Raw genomic sequence first — 19,778 nt, 5'->3', positions numbered from 1 at the left:
AAAAATATATTCAATTGACGAATTTATGTACAAAAAATTGATACAAAAAGCGAATAATAGTTATATATATATAAAAAAAAAAAAACTAAATATCTGGAAGAGCGAACATTAAAATTAAATATATCGATTATTATTTTTACCTCATTTCTATCGATCAAATAAATTATACAAACACAAAAAAGAAAATTATTACAATATTTTTTAAAACAAAGAAGTAATTTAAAATTTCTCTTTTTCTTGTTTAAAATCGATTTTTATCGTAAATTGTGTTTTTTATTCCTCATCAATCGACATATTTCCCAATCCTGCATTTGTAAACAGATCAAATTCTTCACGTTTAAAAAGTGCTTGTCTCACATCTTCCAAATTTAACGTATCCACGTAGCTGTAAAAAAAAAAATATTTTTGTTTCTAAAAAAAAATCGGATTTTTTTTTTTTTTTTTTAGAAATAGTAGAAAAAAAAATGTAAATACAAAGTAATTAAAAATAAATATACAAACCTATTTTTATTTTCTAATCTATCTAACGCTGTTGCGTGGGACAATCTAACGAGATTATCCACAAAACATTCAACTGCCTGAAAAAAAAATCATTAATTTTAAGTAAAATTTAATTCTAATGAAAGTAAGAAAAAAAAAAATTTCTAAATATTTACCCGCATAATCATACGACTTCCAGAATAATGTCGAACACCTGGAATAATTTCCTCGTCCGTTAATTTAATTCCTATATTTTGGGCAGTTTCGTTAACATAAATAAAAAGTGATTCTGATTCGGATGGCATTTCCAAAATCACAGCATCCGATGATATTTCATCGTTTTCAATTTTTGAATTATCTGCAATGAATTTTTTTTTTTTTAATTAATAATAAATATTTAATTTTTCATAATTAGCAAAAAAAGAAGGTATATTTTTTTCCATACCACTTGGCTTTGTTTCTGAAATAATGTCAATTTCTTCATCCGATTCGTCGCAATTATTTTCCTCATTACTTTTATTTGTCTCAGAAAGCCATTTATGAAGATCAATTGATTTTGTGTAGGTGGAGAAAGTATTTATATCAGAATTCAAATTTGTTTTATCAACTAAAGCTTTTTCGGAATTAAAAATCAATGACATTGGAGTATAAGCGTGTCTTCTAGCCCAAATAATAATTTCCTTAATACTCCATAATTCTTCTGTTGATACTTTTCGTTTTAAAAACATTCTCACTGTTTTTGCTCGTTGCCACTTTAATTGAAAAAAAAAAAAAATTAGAAAGTAAAAGTAAGTCTCGAATTTTTAATCGAAAAAAGTGTTAGTAAAAAAAAAAGAATTTACCTCCAACGCTCTTTGTTTTCCAATATTGTAACTTAAAAATTCTTCTCTACTTTTACAAGTAAATGGATACAATCTTCTATATTCTGGATCCGATACTTTTTCACTTACAAGAGGCAAACGATGAATTATAAATTGAAGAATACTTAAAGTATCTGTCAATCGTACATCATCAATTGATCTATTAAAATAAAATAATATTTAGATATTAGTTTTTTTTTTTCATAAAAAAATTCTCAATTTTGGTTTTGATAAAAAAAAAACAAAGTTCACCTCATTATTCCATCGTAAATTTCCTTATTCATTTTGAATTTTCCCAAAATTACTTTTGGTTTTATTATTGTTTTTGTATTATTTTGTAAATTAACATCTGATTTTGAACCAATTCGCAAATCAAAACTTCGTATTATTTGTGTTTCAATAACATTTGTTATTGGATCAACAATTCTTAATGCTGGTTCACTATAATTACCCGTTAATAAAATACTATTAACAGGATTTATTTTAATTAATTTTGTTTTTTCATTTATTTTACATTTTCCATCATCAGATTTATTATTAAAATTATTTATTTTCTTCTTTATAGTCATGGGATCAATTAAAATTTTTGATTTTTGATCAATATTCACAGGTACAATGTCATTATTTTTGAGTATTAAAATTTGCTTTTTATTATTTATTGATTCAAATGCATTGGGTATGGAAATTTCTAATGGTTCCATTATTTCCGATTTATCTTTTAAAGTATTTGCTAAATTTTCAATATTATTTTTCATTAAAATTGTTGATGAATTACATGTTTGACCATTGAGAAGAATTTTCTCATTAGAATTAAATGATCTATTTTTAATTATTTTATTATTATCATCATCATCTGTCGTGTTATATTTACAATAATCATGATCAATTAGATGAGAGAATTTTAATGAAAATTGATCTTTTGGAGATTCGTGTTTTATTGTTAAATTTGCTTCTTGATTCAATGCATTTTCAATATTTTCCCCACCGTTAATTAATTCTGTATCTGATTTATAATTTTCAGTCTCATTTAATGTGGCCAATGAACGTGGTTCATTAGTTTGAAGCCAAATATCAACTAGTGTTTCTGAACCTGTTTTTTAAAAAAAAAATTTTTTTTATTAAAAAATTTTAAACTTGAATTTGGGATTAAAAAAATTGTTTTTACCTAAAGTTTGAAGACCAGTGAATGTGCGATCAAGTTTCAGGGGATGAATAATGTCAATTGGTTTGTTTAAAGTATTTTTAAAATGTAATTGAACTCTAAGGGGAAATTCGCCCCAACCACGTCTTGATAAATGAAATGGCGACGATCTAAAAATAAAAAATGTTAATTTCTCTCTTTTTTTTTTTGAAATGTGAATTTTTCAAAACTCACGTAATTTCCACAACATCATTGGGTCGATAACTTGGATCAAGTAGAAAACGAACTTTACTAACAAAATTTCCAATATCAGCTTCTTCTTTACTGCCTCTTACATAAACAGTCCATTTGTGACTAGTTTTATCTTCCCTCCATTCAGGTGGAATCCATTTAGAAATATTACCAACGATAATTCGTTTACGAATTTTATTTCTATGACCTCTAGATGGACCTGATGTTTCTGGTATTGATAATTTTGGTGGTACATAGCGGGGTATTTTTTTTGGCGTTTCATTTAAAATTAATTCAGAATTTAATCGTTTTGAATTTATTTTTTCTTGTAAATTATTTTCTAAATTTACAATATCGTCTGTTATTAATTTTGATGTCGATGGAATTAATTCAGGAATAAGAAAACGTGGATCCGTTGATGTCGATGGTATTGATGTAATATCAATAAATTGACTTTTTTTCACTGCTGGTGATTTGCCTAAAAGTTTTTTCACCGCTGGATGAATTCTTGTTTGTTTTGTATCATTAAAATGCAATGCTTGACATTGTTTACGATTATAAAAATCAGTTACAACTGCATAACGTAAAAGATGTAAAATTCTCAATGCTTCATCAAGACGATTTTGTATTTGTAGAACTTCCTTTTCTTTTTCATCAATTTCATTGGAGAATTCTTTTTCAACAATGTCAATTATTTTTTTTGCTGTTGTTGCCCGTGCTAAATATTCAAAAAAAGGAAACAATTATTTAAAATTTAAATTGAAGAATAGATCTCATTTTTCTTTTCTTACTTACCACTTTCCTCAAAAGCTTTTTGTTTTGTTTCATCATTCGGCAATGAACTTTCATATTCTGGATCTTGATCATCATCCAATGTGTCTTTTGAAGTATTCATTTATCCGCTGAATTCCTTTAAAAAAAAATTATTTTTCTATTATATTTATTTTAGTAATTTTATTATGTAAAAAATTTTTCGTCCATCTAGAATGGACCTCTTCAGACAATTATTTATGAAAAATTGTAAATTTTCTATATTTTTACATACAGAATGTAACATTGTTATTATATTTTAATATAAATATAATTTATTTACACTAAAATATTTTACTTCTTTTTGATAAATTTATACACTTTGATGAGGTATATGTTTCCATACTTTTTACATTGTATTAAAAAAAATTAATTATTATTATTAATTGTAGTTTTTATATAGTAAATATAAAAATTCTTTTCTGTATAGAAATTTTAAAACAAACTTCAAAGAGGTTATGTTAAATCTAATTATTTCTATAAATTTTAAATTATTTCTTAGTAAATAAAAGTAATAAAATACAAAAATACAATTAATAATAAATTTTATTGATCATAAATTTTTGTACATTAATTTTTCATTTTACACACATATATATATACAATTTTTTCATTTTGGAGTAATTTTGAGGTTAGAATATGAAATATAGAAATTAAAAGAATTATTTCAATTAAATTATTTTATTAAAAACAATGTTATACAAAATTAAATACAATTAATAATTTGATTTTGAAAAACAATAATTTTTGTATTATAATGAACATGAATTGTGTGAATGTTTGAAAAAATAAACAATTTGACAGATCTGTCAATATCACAAGAGAACATGCGGTTTGGGCGTGATGATTTACTATACAATTTTTTTTTCTTTTTTTTTTTTGCTATTTACCTGGAAGAAACTTTGATGAAAATTTTTTTATACTGTTGTATAAATATAATTTATAATGTAAAAACACTTTTAAACTTAATAAACAATTTGGAGTTAATAGAAAAATTGATTGAAAATTTAACATTCGATCAATATCTCTTCCCGGTGCCATAACGCCATTACACAATGTTGCCAATATTAAGAAATAAAAATCAACAGAGCAACGTTGTAGAGTAATAATGCGCGAAATTTGAAATTTAACTTTAGTAAATTTTTTTATTTTATTTATTTTCATATAATTTTTTATTTATTTTTTAAAATATATTTATATTAAATATTTATTTAAATATTAATTCTTCGTTTATTATTATTAATTATTAATAATTAGTAATTAGTATTAATTAGCAATTAGTAATTAGTAATTAGTAATTAGTAATTAGTAAATAGTAATTAGTAATTAGTAATTAGTAATTAGTAATTAGTAATTAGTAATTAGTAATAATTAGTAATAAGTAATATTTAGTAATTAGTAATAATTAGTAAGTATTTCAGTTAAATTGCGGTATTTGTTTAAAAAGAACTAGCGAATGAACAATTTTGAGGAAAAGAAATGAAAGAAGAAAAAGTTACAAGAAGAGGAAGTTTCTTTTTTTTTGAATTTTGTGACGTGAAATTATTTTCGAGATAAAATTTAGGATTTACTTTAGGGTTGAGTTTAAATTTTCTTGTCTTTTGTTTCTCCTTTTGTCTTTTCTTCTATATGCTGCGGTTTAGTTGTCGTCTCATGTTTTTGTTATTATATACTATCAAAAGTCATTGTTTGAATTTCAAAAGTGATTCATAATATTATTATTTGCTTTGATAATATATAATAATATAATAGTAATTTTTTATAATTTTACAAATTTTGTATCGTGTTTTAAAACAAATACAAAAAAATTTATTGTAAATTTTAAATCTCCTATATATAAAAAGAGAGGGATCAAAAAAATAATTTCACTTATAAGAAAAGTCAATAATTGTCTTTTATTAATTTATTTATTTATTTATAGTCAATATAATGAGATTAAGGGTTGGGGGAGGGGAGAGGGGGGGGCAGTGTGATTTTGATGATTTTATACGAATATAAAGGTAGATCAGGTTTATCTGAGGCTGCGAACGCTTGCGCTACACAAAACAGAAGGTCCTCCGCATGCGTCCGATTACCCCGAAGTCAAAGGAAATAATCATAGTTAAGCACTTGTCGCGTGTCTTTCGAACGCGCTTGTCGCAAAAATTTTCGGTTCTATCGTCGCGTGATACGTTTAACAAATTTTAAAAAAAAAAACCAACAAAAAAAAATACCACGTGGTTTGGACTATCACTGTAAATTAAAATTAATTTTTTCAATTTATTTACTTTTATTTCTAAAATAAAAAATGTGATTTCATTTTTATTGTGTCGTGCGTGCTAAATATCGTGGACCAAGTTCTGTTTTTTGTTTCTTAATTTATTATAATTAATTTTTTAAAAAAAGGTGATAATTTCATGGTGCTATGTCCAGAAGAAAACAGGCCAAGCCACGATCTCTCAAAAGTATGTTTTGTTTTATCAAAAATTTTAAATTAAGAAATTTTTTTCTTTGCATGTATTTTTTTTTTAAATTATTCATTTTGTTTTTAAATTTACAAGAATATTTTTGTATTGTGTATATGATTTATTTTTTTGTTTTTATTCATATAAAATAATTTTTGAAAATATTATCCTTTTAAACTTACAATATACCCTTTTTTGTCTCATTATATATTAAAATAAATATAATTATTTCCTTAATATAAATATTTTATAAATATTCTATCTTTTGAATATTGAATTAGAAAATTATTATTGTTAAAATATTTACCGAATATTTAATAGTAAATGGTATTTATAATTTTTCTTTAGTCATTTATCACAAAAAGTCAATTACGGCTGTAATTTTTAGTCCTTGTTGCAGATTTAAAATAATTAAAAATAATATATAATAAAAGAATAGTATTATAATTAATTTAAACGGAATTAAATTCAAAAATCTGTTAATTAATTTAAAAGAGTTACTAAATTGGTGAACGTTTAAGATAATAAACAAATTTAAATGATTCTTGACATGCATTGCATGCAATTGTCTAATTAGTAAAATATATATATATATATATATATATATATATAACAAATTGTTTTGAATTATAGAAAGTGGTTAAAAAAATTTTTTTTTTATCTTTTATCATTTTTTACTTAAAACTACAATAAATTCAAGAATACAAATTTTCATTAGTTTTAATAATTGAGCGGTTATTATTTTTTTTTAAATCTTTAACAATTTTACCGAAGATATTTATTTTACCAACGTATGTACATAGATAGTTTTTTCTTTACACACTTATCTATATATGCGTTGATAAAATGAATATCTGCATTACCACCTAGTAGAGAATAGAAAAAATAAATTCCCTCCACTATTTTTAATTAACAAACATTAACATAAATAATAATAATAATTTTTTATTAATTACTAATAAAAAATAATTACAGTTAATTAAAATTTAAAAATAAACATCTTGTAGAATTCTTAAAAAGATTAAAATTCAAATTTTTTTTAAGAAAATTTCATATTAATTTTTTGAAAATATTTCGTTTTAGGGATCATTAAATAGAATGCAAGATTAGTTCAATATAAGGTTGACATTTAAAGCGATCAATTTGAATGAGATTAAGGTTCCTGAGTTTATGTTTCTATTGCGCGTAGGCACGTGGAGAGCATTTCATTGCTGGTGGGGTAGTAAAAGAGGTGGGGGGAGGAGGGGGGGGTTAGTGACGGGTTGTGGCGTTGCGGATAGAAGAGAATGGGTTTTGGGGGTTAGAGGCAGTATGGGGGGGGGGAATGGTGAGGTTGAAAGCATAGGCAGACATACAGTAGAATTGGTGTGAGAGAGAGAGAGAGAGAGAGTCGGTAGTCAGCCAGGATGGAATTAGGTGGAAGCCCGAGGGACTAGCTCTTCTCCCAGGGGAATCCCCGGCCTCTGTAATCACCAGTTCTCCTATCCTATCCAATTCTGGTCGCACTACCTCTCTCTCTCACTCTTGTGAGCACTCTATCCTCCCTTTCTCTCTCTCTCTCTCTCACTCTCTTTGCTCCTTCTCTCTGTTTCTGTATTTCTCTTACTCCATTGACTACTGTATTCCTTCTCGTTCTGTCTCATACTGTGACACTGTTCTCTCTCTCTCCCTCTCTCTTGCTCACCTCAATTTGATTCTCCATCTCTATCATGACAGTTCGCCAGCGTCATATTAAACACATATACTTTGTTAATAAAGCTCAGTGTCCGTATTTCAGTAGAAATTGGAAACTATGTTTGCACCATAGTTGCAGAGAGAGAGAGAGAGAGAGAGAGAGAATTCGACACTGGTGTAAACTAGATATAATTATAATTTGTCGTTGCGTAATTACAGTCGGTTAAAATTTGAAATAAGTATTCACAAAAAAAAAACTAAAATTCAATTTTTCTTTCATTATAGTTGCTTTCTGTTGAAAAAAAATTTGATTAGAATTAAGAAAGCACAAGTAGGTACGCGCAATTGTTGTGCGCATCCCCCACCAGATAACGGTAGTCAATAAGCATGCGCGTGGTTTTATTCTCAGAAAAGGAACGCATGCGCAAAGCGCATGGAATAAGACGGAGTATATTAGCGCTTTCTCATTTTAACGCGTTAATTCTTTTTTTCTTTTTCTAATAAAAAAAACAGTTTCAATTGTTTCTCGTATAACTGGAAAATGATTAATTAAAAGTATTTTTTTTTAAATTAAAAACTGATAAATTCTTTTTTTTATGAAAACAATACTATGTAGACTTTTGTTGTTTCCATTTTGCGCAATGTTTATATCAACGTGGGAACATTATGACGCGCACCCAGTTCGAATAGGCCATTGGGACATTGTTTGTACATCCAAATTCGATCGTAATCGAATTTCCATCGTAATTTGTGTAGATAGGCGAAAAATAGAGATCCAGACGGGACTAAACTTTGAATGTTGACCATTGGCTATGGGCTCGTGGTTAGTTGTACTGAAATAGGGAGAGAGAGAGAGAGAGAGAGAATGCATGAGTGTAAAGCCAAACTGTGGATGCATAACGTTTCGTGATATAGGGTTCGCTAATTAATGCACGATAATGAACCGCTGCGGAGCCGTACCTATATTAATAGATTCAAATCACAATCTCCCTACATATATATACAGTTCTCTCTCGATTCATGTGTTCCAATCCCATCTATTGGACCAATAGATAGTTTAGTTCAAACTCAACATATCACATTCGTAATTCTCCCTCTCTCCCATTTGGCCATCTAGTTGACGATGTTAATGGAAACTTTAATTTATTTACCTGAACAGCGAAACATTATCTAAATCCTCGCATGCATGTATACAATTTGCATTATTGTCTCCAATATGATGAATTTCTCTATTAATATACTAATTTAAATAAACTACTTATAAGATATAGAAAAAAAATATTTAACGATGTCTATAAATATATTATATAAAAAAAAAATATTTTCATATTAATATTAAATTGAAAAAAAAATTTTATCAACAAAAAAATACATATATAAATATATACAAAATTGATTGATGGTTTCAAATTAAAATGATTGAATGTAATTATGTAATTAATTAAATTCTGATGTAGTACACAAATATGTAGATATCCATATTAATCAGACAAGGGCGCGATGACCTAAATCAAGCACATTATGCCGGTTCGCAAAGCTGTGATTGTAATTTGTGCGTATAGCATAAATGCATAATTATTAGCTTGGAATTAATTTACGTCCACGTAATAATTAACCAATGTTATCGAGATTCGTAGTCTAAAAAAATTTACATTTTTACAAATTTTTTGTTTACATTTTTTTTTTTTAAAGAAATTCTCAAATAGATAAAAATATTGTTTATTCTTCAAAACTTCTTTTTAGGTAATCTATCACTAATACTTTTGAAAACTATAGAACAAAATTAGAAAAGAAAAGAACGTGGCTTTGTTAAAATTAGGACGAAGGAGGCGTGGTTTAAGAAATATAGAAAAGAATAAGGGTGGTTCAAGAAAAATAAGAAAAAATAGGCGTGGTTTAGGACAAAATAGTAAGAAGTAGGCGTAGTTAAGGATAAGCTAGTAAAAAGTAGGCGTGGTTAAGGACAAAATGATAAACAGTAGGCGTAGTTTAGAATAAGCTAATAAAAAGTAGGCGTAGTTTAGGACAAAATAGCAAACAGTGGGCGCAGTTTATGACAAACTAATAAAAAATAGGCGTAGTTTAGGACAAATTAAGAAAAAGTAGGCGTGGTTTAGGACAAACTAATAAAAAGTAGGCGTGGTTGAGGACAAAATATTTAACAGTAGGCGTAGTTTAGGACAAAAAAGTAAAATGTAGGCGTGGTTTAGGACAAAATGTTAAACAGTAGGCGTAGTTTAGAATAAGCTAATAAAAAGTAGGCGTAGTTTAGGACGAAATAGTAAAATTTAGGCGTGGTTTAGGACAAAATAGCAAACAGTGGGCGTAGTTTATGACAAATTAAGAAAAAGTAGGTGTTGTTTTGGTCAAAGTAGGAAGAAGTAGGCGTGGTTTAGGACACAATAGTAAACAGTAGGCGTATTTTAGGACAAACTAATAGAAAGTAGGCGTGGTTTTGGACAAACTAATAAAAAGTAGGCGTGGTTTGGGGGAAATTAATAAAAAATAGGTGTGGTTTAGGACAAACTAATAAAAAGTAGGCGTGGTTGAGGACAAAATATTTAACAGTAGGCGTAGTTTAGGACAAAGTAGTAAAATGTAGGCATGGTTTAGGACAAAATGTTAAACAGTAGGCGTAGTTTAGAATAAGCTAATAAAAAACAGGCGTGGTTTAGGACAAAATAGTAAGAAGTAGGCGTGGTTTAGGACAAAATAGCAAACAGTGGGCGTAGTTTATGACAAACTAATAAAAAGTAGGCGTGGTTTTGGACAAACTAATAAAAAGTAGGCGTGCTTTGGGGCAAATTAATAAAAAATAGGGGTGGTTTCGGTTAAATTAGAACCTAGGAGGCATTTTTTAGGACAAAATAGTAAACAGTAAGCGTAGTTTAGGACAAGTAAAGAAACATTAGGCGTGGTTTAAGACAAATTAGCAAAATAATGAGTGTGGTTTTGGTCAAATTAGGACACAGGAAGTGTGGTTTAAGATAATTTAGGAAACAATAGGCGTAGTTTGAGATTTGTTAGATAAATGAATGGACAGTAAGTAAAGAATTAAAAAGAAATAAACGTTTTTCATTTGGGATTTAAAAAATGGCGAAAATAAGGGTATGGCTTATAGAAAACAAAAAATTACTGTTAGCTTTATTGTTTGAAAATAGAAAGTGATAATAAAATAGGGAGTTTTTGCATTTAAAATGAGAATTTTAGCTTCTTTTTTTTTTAATAATGAAGAGGAGAATATAATGGGGAGGAAAATTTCAACTTATCGTAGTCTCTTAATACTGTAATCGTAGGTCCTCTAAAATTTAAGCTGTTATTAGTTTTTGCAGTGACAGCACTAAGCCCAACTGGTGGTTATAATCACTTTAATACTGCTGTGTGCCACGTTGGATTATATTCTTAGCTTTAAAAAAAAAAAAAAAATTTTTTTTGTTTTGTTTTATTTTTTATGATTTTCCAACGATTCGGGTAATTACAACGCGTGTCATTTTCTCTCTGTTTCTGTCTCTCAGTTGTATTATTAAAACAACAGCTTGTTTTCGCCTTGGATTCTTATAACTTTTATATTTTTCGTTATATATATATATATATTTTTAATTATATATAAGTATTATATTTCTGAGATTTTATTTTTTGTAAGCTTTGCAGAAATATTTTTTTTTTTTTTTTGTCACACATAACGAATATAGAGGAAAAGTAAACTTATGTTTCTACAGCTGCTGCAAATATTTGCTCCTATTGAGATAACATTGGGATATTGTGAAAGAGAGGGAGAGAGAGAGAGAGAGAGATTCGCAACATTTTCTATATCACGTACACATAATAGAAAGATTATTTTTTTTTCTTCAAATGAAACAATATAAATAGGAAATAGAAAATAAAATGAATGAAACCAAATTTGACTTTTTCTGTTTGCTTAATTTTTTAGAATTTATTTAAAAAAAAAAAACTCTAAATCAAAATTGTCCGTTTATAGAATGTTTTGTATGCATTACCGCGAACGAGGAAGAAAATTCAATCTGCCGTAAATACGGTAAACAATTTGAAGGTAAGCTAAGTTCACCGAGAATGGTGGCATGCTGGGTATAAGGTAATAACTATAAAGGTAAGGGGATTGGCTATATCATATCGAGCTAGTCTTGAGGTCTTATATGTATACATGTTTGTTACACGTGGTTTCCTTGGATGGTTGTTACGTATATGTAAGAAAGGAGTAATGGCAAATATTGTCATGGGTGGGAGAGAGAAAGAGATAGAGAGAGAGGAGGTAATAACGAGAAGGGTTGAAAAAGAGGGGAAGGGGGTTAAAACTTACGATGGTTGAGAACTATAAGATACCTCTTCCAATGTACCTATATTCTAGATGAACATTCATGGAAAGGCTAAGTGTTAACATATATATATAAGAAGTGACATAAGCTTAAGAAAATAGGTATTGCAATCTCAGCAAACCAACTTTTAAGTTTCCTTATTCCACTAAATGGATGTATGCATCAAAAACGTTAACTGCATATTGAAATTCAATATATATATATATATTTTTTTCTTTTCAAAAGATCAGATTATTTTCCTTCCATTATAAAAAAATTTGAAAATAAACGAAAATGTGTTTTCATATTTTTTTTTTTTTTGGAAAAAACCAATAAATTTTTCTCTCTTTTAAAATATATAATAACAAATATTTCAAAAGTTGAGAGGAAAATTTTCCACTGGGGGTAAACTGCACCCCTTTAGCTTGCTAAAGAATTAAAAGATAGATTCAACATTCTCCTTTGGGGGATAAGGAAACTTTCTTTAGAAGAACTTGGTTGTCAGGTGAATATAAATTTTTCAGTAGTGACTCTTGTAGTGCTTGAAATTTGAAAAGTGCACCTTGTATTTTTTTTTGGTATTAATTCACAAGGTTTAAGCTTAATATCGCTTCTTTCTAATCTCTCATTGTATTTTTCCGAACCAATTTTTTTTTCTATTTTACTATTAAATATTTCTATTAGATATTTTTCAATTTAAATTACTTTCTATTATATGAAAAAAAAAAATAAGGAAAAGAATGGGAATAATAAAAGTTTTTGACTTTTGAAGAAAAAGAAGAAGAAGAAGAAGAAGAATGGTGGGAATAAATCTCGGGAGAATTGTGAGAGAAACGTTCTTAGCTTTAGTCGAAAGGAATAGAAACACGCATCTGAGATTCGTTTCGAGTTTTGTGTCATTAATCGATATGCGGAATAAAGCAACCCCTCCAGGTTATCTCGGGTACATAGAGACTCGCTATCTGGTGTACACCGTCGTATGTCTTGGACCAGTGACAGGGAGACAGGCAAGCAGCCATTGGAAGCAGTATAGGTGGAGGAGAAGCCCGTGTTGGTCCATTGGGATTGAACCCAGGGTAGCTCTGACGCGGACTCAGACTCCCCTGGGATCATCCTTCCCTTCGGCTTTCCACCTCAAACTGGAGTCTCCCAGAACCTGAAGATAACAGAGAGAACGCGAGAAGCTTCTATATATATATATATATATATATATATATATATATATCTTCAACCTCGGATTTTCCATTTTCTTTTTCCTCTTCATATAGCACTCAAAAAACATAGTTTTTAGTCTTATTAAGATAAGATGATTCTTATAAATAAAGTAAGCACAAAAAAGAAGAAAATAAATATTCAGCTTCGAAAATCTGACTGAATAATTGAATCCCATACAGTGCATGGCTTATTGTTTCCTAAACCACGCCCCCTTTGTTCTGATTTGACCGAAAACCACGCCTATAGATTCTTAATTTGTCCTAAGTTACTCCTATTTTTTTCTATTTGTTCCAAATTACGCCTACTGTTTACTTATTTGTTCTCTAGTACGTCTCTATTATCCTAATTTTACCAAAACCACGCATATTGTTTTTTAATTTGTCCTAAACCACGCCTACTATTTCTTAATTTGCCATAAACTACGCCTCCTTTGTCCTAATTTAACCAAAACCACACCTACTTTTCATTATTTTTTCCTAAGCCACTCATCATTCGTCCTAGTTTGACCAAAACCACACTTATTGGTTACTATTTTGTCCTAAACCACGCCTCATTCGTCCTAGTTTGACTAAAACCACGCCTATTTTTTACTATTTTGTCCTAAACCACGCCTCTTTTGTCCTAATTTAACCAAAACCACACCTACTTTTTCATTATTTTTTTCTAAGCCACTCATCATTCGTCCTAGTTTGACCAAAACCACGCCTATTGTTTACTATTTTGTGCTAAACCACGCCTCATTTGTACTAGTTTGACCAAAACCACGCCTATTGTCTACTATTTTGTCCTAAACCAGGCCTACTGTTTTTTAATTTGACTAAAACCTCGCCTATTATTTTTTAATTTGTCCTAAACTACGCCCATTGTTTCCTAATTTTGTCGCAAATCACGCTTATTCTTTCCAATTTGTCCTAAACCACACTTCCTTCGTCCTAACTTGGCCAAATCAACGTTCTTTAGTTTTCTAATTTATTCAAAAAATTATTAAAAAATGATCAAAGAATGATGAATTACAAAAATATTTATGTCTATTGAAGAATTTTCTAAAAAAAGTAAAAAAAAAATTTTATAAATGTAATTTTTTTTAGACAGTGCAATATTGAGGAAGGTCGGATATTTGCTATTCTGAAACTCGTGTTTGGGGTTTCGTAACGGAAGTTGGATGATCGATGAGATTGAAATAGGTTCTTCATTTGAGATGAGAGAAATGTGGGGGTGGGGGGCAATGCAAAGCTTATGAATGGTTGACAAAGAGGAGTCTGGCAGACCGCAGTTTGTTGGGGTGGGGGAGAGAAGGTAGTGGTGTTTCAAAGTTCAATGGATATATAGTATAGAGTAGAAGTGGCACTTTGATTCCTGTCTTCTAGAATATTTAAAGGCTCTGTTTAAGCCTTCCATTACCCTTTGCGTTTGTAATGCGCATCCATTCCTCATTGTCTGACATCTAAATGTGCGCTCAACCAAATACCTTTAGATTATAACGAAGTCATGCTGATTGTTCAGTTCAGGACAATCTTGATTATTATTAGCGTGGTTTCTGTCTTTCACCTGCGAGCAACATGCTTCGTTTCTAATTCCTCCTTGTTGTCAAGCTAATTATCAAGGATCGTTTCCCCCCCTCTTTCTCTCTCTTTCCCTCTCGATCTCTTGTTGCTTTATTTAAAATTTATTCCACATTCACTGTAATCTGTTTCTGACAGTGAAAAATATATTTTTTACAATTGTTTGTTTAGGATAAATAGTAAATAATAGGCGTGGTTTTGGCCAATTTAAGAAATAATAGGCGTGGTTTAGGTCAAATTAGGAAAAATTAGTCGTAGTATAGGACCAATAAGAAAACAATGGGCGTAGTTTAGGACAAATTAAGAAACAGTAGGCGTGGTTTAGGACAAATTAAGAAACAATAGGCGTGGTTTGGGACAATTTAAGAAGCGGTAGGAGTGGTTTAGGATAAATTCAGGAATAATAGGCGTGGTTTTGGACAATTTAAGAAATAATAGGCGTGGTTTAGGTCAAATTAGGAAACATTAGTCGTAGTATAGGATCAGTAAGAAAATAATGGGCGTAGTTTAGGACAAATTAAGAAACAGTAGGCGTGGTTTAGGTCAAATTAAAAACAATAGGCGTGGTTTGGGATAATTTAAGTAGCAGTTGGCGTAGTTTAGGACAAATTAAGAAACAGTAGGCGTGGTTTTTATCAAATTAGGACCTAAAAAGGCGTGGTTTAGAATAAATAGGAAACAATGGGCGTAATTGAGGACAAATTTGGAAACAATAGGCGTGGTTTAGAACAAACTAGGAAATAAATAAAAACCTGTTTTATTTGTTAAATAAATTTCTATATAGCCAAATTTCTCCTTTCTCTCTCTTTCTCTTTTCCCAACGTAGTTAATTGCTAAAGTGGCAAGTTTCACGTATACATGATTTTATACTATAAACGCAAATAACAAACGGTCACTGTCAGTAGCAGTTTTTTTTTTGTTTTGTTTTGTTTAATTTTGCGGTCTCCCGTAATAAAACGGTCACATCTGCCATTCACTGTTTTGCATAGTTTGATAAACATTTCTCTTTCCAAAAATTCTCTAACTCATTGCCATCTGTCACATAACCTACACATATATATAATTTATTTTTTTTTTAAATATTGAATTTTGTATATTTTTTCCACTAAATTTTATCGAATAAAAATTTCAAATAAAAATTTATAAAATAGTAAATTTTTAGATATAATTTTCGTTAAAGAAAAAAAAAATTGTTCGTTTTTTTTCCAGGAGATGAAGAGTGGGCAGAAGGTCCTGAACCAAGTGTCCTTGAAAATTCAGAACAAGATGAAGAAACGATAGTGAAAGGTAATTTTTATTAGAAAAATAAGGGATTTTTTTAAATTGCAATTTCGATTAAATAGTAGGAAAATAGAAAATTTTAATTACAATCTCTTAACTTTTAGAAATGTTTTGTTGGATGACAATAGTTGTCAATATTGAAACGATAAATATAGTGGATTCTCCTAAGATTATTGTTAAACTTTGCCTTTTGAATATATACATATATATATATATATATATATATATATATATATATATATATATATATATATATATACAGATACAATATACGTGTAGAACATAATATATAAAGGACTCGCAAAAGGACATATAGAGTTTGTCGATACCAACATGTCTAACACATTGAAGGTGTTTCTATACTGGCGTCAAGTTCCGGCTAAATAACTACACTTTGCGGTTATATTTGTAACTATATTTATACATATAACTGTTTTTGTATGGGATACATTAAATGATGACGTCCCTTTTAACTTATTCCTTCATATATATACCCCCTTGTTTTCATTCGGACGTGTAAACTGTTGTTGTATGAGAGAATATTACATTATATATTCCGTATTACATTCATATTATACGTAATATTATTCCTCGAGTATATATAGTGTTTATAGGTGAGAGAAGAGAGAATGTCAAACTACACAACTATATATATATATATATGTATACAAAAGCAAATAGGCACACGTTCATTTGCACCCGAATGTAAATCTCCCTTGATAATCCACAGTGTGTTTGCAAATGCTAATAAGTAAATGATAAATGTCACCCTAACAATTTATAACAATTTTCTCTTAAAAATAAACTAGTGTCTTTTGTCATTTAACAACTTTTGGTTAAAGTGGTTTAAGACATCAAAAAGTTTTTACAACATTCATTTAAATTTGTAATTGTTTCAAGTAAATTAATTTATTTTTAGTTACTAATAACTATTTTGGTTTTGATAAATAAATTATGCTTTTTTTTTACAGATGAAGATGACGATGAGGAGGAAGAAGAGGAAGAATTGCAAAGAGCCTTCAGTCGTCATTCGAAAGGTAAAAAATATGAGAGAAGCTATGGTAACGTTTGTCATGGAAACGGTATCAGTAGTGAAAGTCTATTTGCAATCAGACAGAATTTTTTTCATTTATTTTAACATTAGTATCAGTAGTAATAGCCAATTAATAGTCAGACTGAATTAAAAAAATTTAACAATTTTGTGACAGTAGTAAAAGTCAATTTTAGTCAGACTAATAAATATTTTTAATTACCGTTTCAGTGGTAAAAGTCATTTTTAGTCAGACTGAGAAATTTTTTTAATTTCCTTTCAGTAGTAAAAATTTGTTTCACTTAGACAGCGCAATTCTTTTAATTTCTAATCAGTAGTTAATCTCATTTTTAGTCAGACCAAAATTTTCTCAGTTCTTGTAACATTAATACAAGTAGTAACAGTCAATTTATTATCGTACAACAAAAATCAGTATATCAGTATATAGTTAATATTATTTTTAGTCCGACTAGAGAGTGATTTAAACAATAAGCATATATAGTAACAACTATTTCCAGTAGTAAAAATTTTTTTGGTCAGACCAGATATTGAAAAATGCAAAAAAAAAAAATTAAAATCGTTTTAACGAAAGATAATAATTACAAATACAAATGTTTGTCAAAAATTGAGTTGTATCCCTTGTGAATTTGTTTGTTTTTTTTTCTGTCATCTATTCTCTGGAGACAATAAGACTTCGTGCGTTGTACCCTGAAACAATGCATTGAGGCGTGTCATTGTTTAAACTTGTTCAAGAAATGCAATCCCAACATAGATCGTATATGAATATGCGATGCCCCTCTTTGCCCCAAGGGATTTTGAAAACGATACGGCCATATAGTTAACGTATACACTATTGGACTCTAATAAAAATAATAATAATAATAATAATAATAAGAATTATAATTGTTCTCGTAACAAGATGTAATTTTAAATATATTTTTTTCAATTTTATTTATATTTGAAAAATTAAGGAAAAGCAAATAAAAAATGTCTAGATTTTTGAAAAATTATAAATTTTTTTGAATTTTAATTACTAGGGAGGAATTTCTTTTTTAATCTAATCAGAATATGTTTATTTATCATTTGTTGATATTTAATACGTCATATATAGTTCTACATTATCAAAGGACTTAGCGCACATGTTGTTATATTATGTTGGAAAGTTTAAACCGTTAAAAGGAAAGTTTTGCTGTGCATCGAATAATTGATTCTCGTGTTATTTTGACCTCTCTTGAAAATATTTTTCTTTAGCTCGTAAATAGAGGAAATTTTTCTTTATAATTAAATTCACATTTTAATATATATATATATAATTTGTAAAATAATAATAAATAAATAAGAATAAAATAATTATTCAAAAAAATGGGAAAAAAATAAATTAAAAATATAGTTCTTTTTGAGAAATAAAAAGAAAAAAAAATATAATTTCGATCGAGAAACATTTTCCGCTTTGACGTGGTCAATTATTATTGCAAGTTTCCTCCGAGTGTACTTACTCGCTTTATACTCGAAAGGTAAAACCAGCTTGGAAGAGCTCGGACGAGACTAAATCCCAAAGGAGACTTTTTATTCCCTCGGGAGCTTGTTCTATCTGCTTACCTGAAAATATCGGACTTCTTCTATTATTACGTCGGTATTATATATATATATATATATACTTGTATTTAGGTATTGTGTATACACACATAAAAAACGAAAAATATATTTTTTCTCCCATCGAATGAAATTATATTACATGTGGCAAAAAATAAATTTTTTTAAATAAATAAAAATGAAAAAATAATATTCTTTTTTTTTGAATATTGTATTATTTGTTAAAAAAAATAGTCATATGTGTTTCTAACATCATACAACTGATTGGTTATAATAAAAACGAGGCTTCATTTTCAGTGAACGTGTTGAATTGAACGTATTCACATTTTTAACTGCTCCCGATGTACACAGAAAATACGCAAGAGAGACATTGTCTCGACACGTGAATGTTACTCAATTATATAATCTGTAACAGGAGAATATGTGACATTTTTTTCTTCTCACACCATATATATATATATAATCTATATTTGGTTTTTTTAAATTACATTTTTCACCATCAGCTTGAATAAAAAAATATTTTCAAACAATCACACATTTTTATACGTTCACAAAAAAAGGAAACTTAAATTTTAAAAAAATATGATTATGAAAAACTGAAAAAAAAAATTTATTTGATTCAAATAATCGTTTACTTGATTATTATCAAATAAATATTTTTTTGTATTAAATAAATATTTATTTGTATCAAATAAATATTTAATTGTATATCAAATAATTATTATTTGAGTCAAATAAATGGTATTGATTTCAAATAAAAAAAATTATTGGTTCAAATAAAGTTTATTTAATTCAATTATTTAAATTCAGAAATCATTTGATTATTTATTTGACAATAATTAAGTAACCGGATTATTTGAATTAAATATAATTTGAAACAAATTTTTTGAAAAACTATTTTTGTAAAAATTATTAGAGGAGTATAGAAAATGATTGGTAACATTTTCAGAGAATTCGATTAAATGGGTTTTCGCACTGGTGGTTAATTTAGTCGAATCGATAAGCCCGCGTGTTTTCTAAATGGGTCAATATTGTATTAATCAATTACTTGATAACCACACACGCAATTACATTTATTGTCGCGGACTATTTTGAATTAGACAATTTTCAATTACAAAAAGAAAATAATAAATATTTAATAAAA

The 19,778-nt window shown here is 28.2% G+C and overlaps 2 protein-coding genes across 2 annotated transcripts in view; one reads left to right on the top strand and one right to left on the bottom strand.

Moving 5' to 3' along the window:
• Nucleotides 1-95: 95 nt before the first annotated feature.
• LOC127287681 (YEATS domain-containing protein 2) lies at nt 96-4,565 on the bottom strand. Its single transcript, XM_051314741.1, has 10 exons — nt 4,413-4,565; nt 3,508-3,622; nt 2,716-3,430; nt 2,506-2,651; nt 1,593-2,430; nt 1,323-1,500; nt 926-1,232; nt 657-838; nt 502-578; nt 96-385 (listed from the first exon to the last, which is right to left on the bottom strand). The coding sequence occupies exons 2-10, from the start codon at nt 3,605-3,607 to the stop codon at nt 274-276; spliced, it is 2,655 nt and encodes an 884-aa protein (XP_051170698.1). The 5' UTR covers nt 3,608-3,622; nt 4,413-4,565; the 3' UTR covers nt 96-273.
• Nucleotides 4,566-5,545: 980 nt separating this feature from the next.
• LOC127287713 (zinc finger protein 423 homolog) overlaps nt 5,546-19,778 on the top strand; it is a 100,453-nt gene continuing 86,220 nt past the window's right edge. Inside the window, exons 1-3 of the mRNA XM_051314795.1 lie at nt 5,546-5,966; nt 15,940-16,017; nt 16,983-17,048. Of these exons, the coding sequence (XP_051170752.1) occupies nt 5,927-5,966; nt 15,940-16,017; nt 16,983-17,048 (184 nt within the window). The 5' untranslated portion in view covers nt 5,546-5,926. The remainder of the gene's footprint in view (nt 5,967-15,939; nt 16,018-16,982; nt 17,049-19,778) is intronic.

Source organism: Leptopilina boulardi, unplaced genomic scaffold (assembly GCF_019393585.1).
Source record: "Leptopilina boulardi isolate dan_hultmark-lab unplaced genomic scaffold, ZJU_Lbou_2.1 LbouV2_372, whole genome shotgun sequence".
NCBI classification, from domain to species: Eukaryota; Metazoa; Arthropoda; class Insecta; order Hymenoptera; family Figitidae; genus Leptopilina; species Leptopilina boulardi.
This window is presented reverse-complemented; position numbering and strand designations above follow the sequence as displayed.

Coding starts and splice junctions, on each gene's coding strand:
- LOC127287681 (XM_051314741.1), bottom strand. CDS start 3,607: ATGAATACTTCAAAAGACACATTGGATGATGATCAAGATCCAGAATAT. Junction 2,652..2,715: donor AATGATGTTGTGGAAATTAC/GTGAGTTTTGAA, acceptor TTTTATTTTTAG/ATCGTCGCCATTTCATTTAT. Junction 839..925: donor TTCAGAAACAAAGCCAAGTG/GTATGGAAAAAA, acceptor AATTCATTGCAG/ATAATTCAAAAATTGAAAAC.